Consider the following 3,334-nt stretch of genomic DNA (forward strand, 5'->3'; position numbering starts at 1 on the left):
GTCTGGTAAACCTGACCTAGCCCCGTCCCCTCCTTGCTGTTGTCTTCCTCTCCCCTCTGCAGCTTGGCTATAGATGGGCAAGTGGCCCTGGGAATTAAACTCCACAAAATACCAATCCCGGTACCCTGGGAGTACAACAGAAGGAGGCAGTCAGCTGGAACAGTGTGGCTGGGGTGTAGCCCCAGTCGTGCATTGTGTTCTTTTTTTCCGTTCATCCAAAATCAATTGTTATAAACCAGAGAGACCACACAGGGAATATATATTCTCCAGAGAACAGCTAAGTACTGAATACTGGGACAGCAAGCGTTGGGACTGACTTTCTCATAGATTCCCTGAATAACTAAACCTACAGGAACACTGACATTTTGGGGATAAGCCAGCCCCACCCTTCATAATTAGGGCAAAAGCACTCTGTGAGTTGACAACATCCCTATGTTGCCAGCTACTCCTGTGTGTCAGGTACCAAATTATCCAAGGACCCAGAGAAATGTTGATGTCACTGGAAATTACGCAACATATACTTTGAAAAGAGGCTCTGAAGTAGCCCCTTAACCACATTTAGTGTATACTTAAATGTCTCGCTAGACCAAAGCTATACTGTATGTTTGTGGGTATGTATGGGGACTTACTCTCATACGTGGATTTCTTCCTCTGTTCCCCCCAGGGAGCAGCTCTTTTGCGCACTTAAACAAGCTGGAAACAGTTGAAACTAAATCCCAATATGTAACGTGAATCCTACGTTTAGTGGGTTTGACTTTTAAAAATGCGAATACACACAGGCCCTGATGACTTCAATAGCATTTATGGGTGCTCAGTGCTTGTATAAATGTCACACTATTTATAACATATTTCTGTGTTCTTTTTTTATATTCTCTGTTGGCCTGTCTCTTTTCCACTGCGGTATCTTTGACTGACATAGTCACATCAGGATGTAGCATGTGTTTGAATAATTAAGAAAATACAAATAAAAGTTATCTTTATTCTAGTCCATATTTTTCCATTGCTCAACCACCAAAGATAACCGTACCATTTCACCACTGCTCTTTACATTCTATGGAAGAAAAATGCTTTTAGTTTTGCAGTGGTTTATTAAACCTTCCAAGTCCAATTATTTGCTCCCAGAGTTTCCCCCCTAAGCTTTAGAAAATTGTTTCAGCTATATCCAAACTCATGCCACCTTCCTGGCTTCTCGGCCGCAACCCATCAGCGAGTGCTCTACTAAGAACCACTTTGAGGCTCTCCTTGAACCTTTTCTTCTTGCTGCTTCCTACGAAGAAGTAAACAAGGGGGTTGATGCTACTGTTAACAGTGGAGAGAACAACGGTGACGTGGTTCTGCTGGCTGAGTAAAGACGACCAGTGGTGGTAATTCAGAAGGTACAACAGCCTCATAGGCATCGCAAAGATGAGGAAGACAATGACTGTGGCCACAATGATGATGTAGAGCTTTGACGAATGAGGTCTCAGGGAGTTACGATGAATCCTGATAACCAAGATCAGGCTGGACAGAATCATTAGAGGAATGAAGATCATGAAAGTCAGGATCCACGTGAAGATGAGCAGTGCTTGGCAATGGTTGCCATCGTCGAACTGTTCCCTCGTTGAATCATCTTTGCATGTTAAGTATTCGGCTACTGTCATCAGAAGAGACAGAGTCCACAGAATTGCACACACAATTGCCGATTGGTGCTGTGACCGGTGGCATCGGTACCAGATGGGGTAAACAATAGATAGACACCTCTCAATACTAATGGCTGTCAGAAGATAGAGACCAGTATTATATCCAAGAAGGAAGACAATAGATAGTGTGGTGGTTATATAATAGTAAAAACCATATGCGAATCCAAAACCGGCAATGTACTCAATTGATAGAATAAATGTACAAAGCAGTAAGGAGATGTCAGCAATGGACAGGTGTGTGATGTACGCAGTGAATGGGTTTCTTTTGATCTGGAAGCAGAGGCACCAGAGGACAATTCCATTTTCACAAAAACCCAGGAAGGAGATGATCATAATTACCCAAAGTGGGGTCAATATCTCCCAGACTCTTTCCTGTGTAGAAATGTTTCTGTGCATTGAGATGTTCTCTGTGCCTTCGCTGGGATGAAACGTTATGTTTGACTCATCCATGGGGAAAGCTCAAGTTTGGATAGCACAGCTCTTCCTTCTGTAAATATGTATAAAAATATACTGTGAGCATTGTGTGCTCCTCCCCTCCCCTTTTTCTTTGTTTTGTGGACCCTCATTTTCTGGTCGTATCTGAAAGCCTTAGCAAAAGGAAAACCAGCTTTGATATGCTGATACTAGCTGAAACCCAGTTGGAACTACTCTTGGCAATATTAAAGATTGCTAAGCCCCTCATGCCAGCAGAAATCCTGAGCTTTCTTCTCTATGGGGTTCAGCATATGGGTGCTAAACCACAGCTAAAGAGATATCCTCAAAGAGCTCTTGGACAAGCAACATCTCCATCATGTTGCAAAGTTTCATGATACAGTGGTCACAGATAGTATTGGTGGTTCTTGTTAGAGCCCTAGATTGTTCCCAAACAGGTCTATTCAGCTCCCATTGAAGCTAATGACATTAATTTTAAGTTAAACATATGTATTTCAAGTGAATTTGGCTTATAAGTTTTTTGGTTTTTAAAAAAATTGATACCAACATCTCTTTTCCAGGAAGGGCTTTAATTAAGTAAGTAAAAATAATATGTAGTTACTCAGCATCGTATTCCCTCCAAGTACAGAGGTGGAGGGAAAGCAAAATGCCACTGTTTTGAGACAGTTATTTTTGACCAGCTTTAAGTGTCATTTATCATAGCATAACATAATTTAACCGTGTTTACGCACTCCGAACACTTAGCACAACTGCAATATCCTGCAAGCATTACAAATCCAACCCATCACAAGGAGAAGTAGTTGTTCAGGTTCCCTGTCATTGTTACAATGGTTATAACTGTTGGTTTGCTGAGTTATGGAACAAGTTCTCCTTTTGTATGTCTTCTTTTCTCTCGTAACAAAGAATTAGCAGCATTGGCTTTAGCTGATTTTCGTATGAATATTTCATGCACCCTTCCCTGTTAACTTCCCGGCTGCCCCTGTGCAGAGTCACGTTCAGGACCCTTGCTGATTTACTGATGTTAATGGGGACTAACTGTTGGCAATAAGCTTGCCCAGCTGACTTCGTTCATCCATATAAGCAGCCTTGTTCATTAACATACCATAATGGGAATTTACCTGTATCCTCAAGCAGTTAAGAACATCAAATGCAAAGTAAAGAAGTTTTACTGGGGCTAACTTTTGCAACGATTATTTAAACAGAGCCATTCACCCCAATCATAA

General features: G+C 41.7%; 1 protein-coding gene across 1 annotated transcript; it reads right to left on the reverse strand.

Annotated features, from left to right (window-relative positions):
• Nucleotides 1-1,139: 1,139 nt before the first annotated feature.
• On the reverse strand, nucleotides 1,140-2,129 carry MAS1 (MAS1 proto-oncogene, G protein-coupled receptor). The gene has a single exon (XM_009575377.1). It carries the CDS (start codon nucleotides 2,127-2,129, stop codon nucleotides 1,140-1,142), a length of 990 nt encoding a protein of 329 aa, XP_009573672.1.
• Nucleotides 2,130-3,334: the final 1,205 nt, after the last annotated feature.

Source organism: Fulmarus glacialis, unplaced genomic scaffold (genome assembly GCF_000690835.1).
Source record: "Fulmarus glacialis isolate BGI_N327 unplaced genomic scaffold, ASM69083v1 scaffold32953, whole genome shotgun sequence".
NCBI lineage: Eukaryota > Metazoa > Chordata > Aves > Procellariiformes > Procellariidae > Fulmarus > Fulmarus glacialis.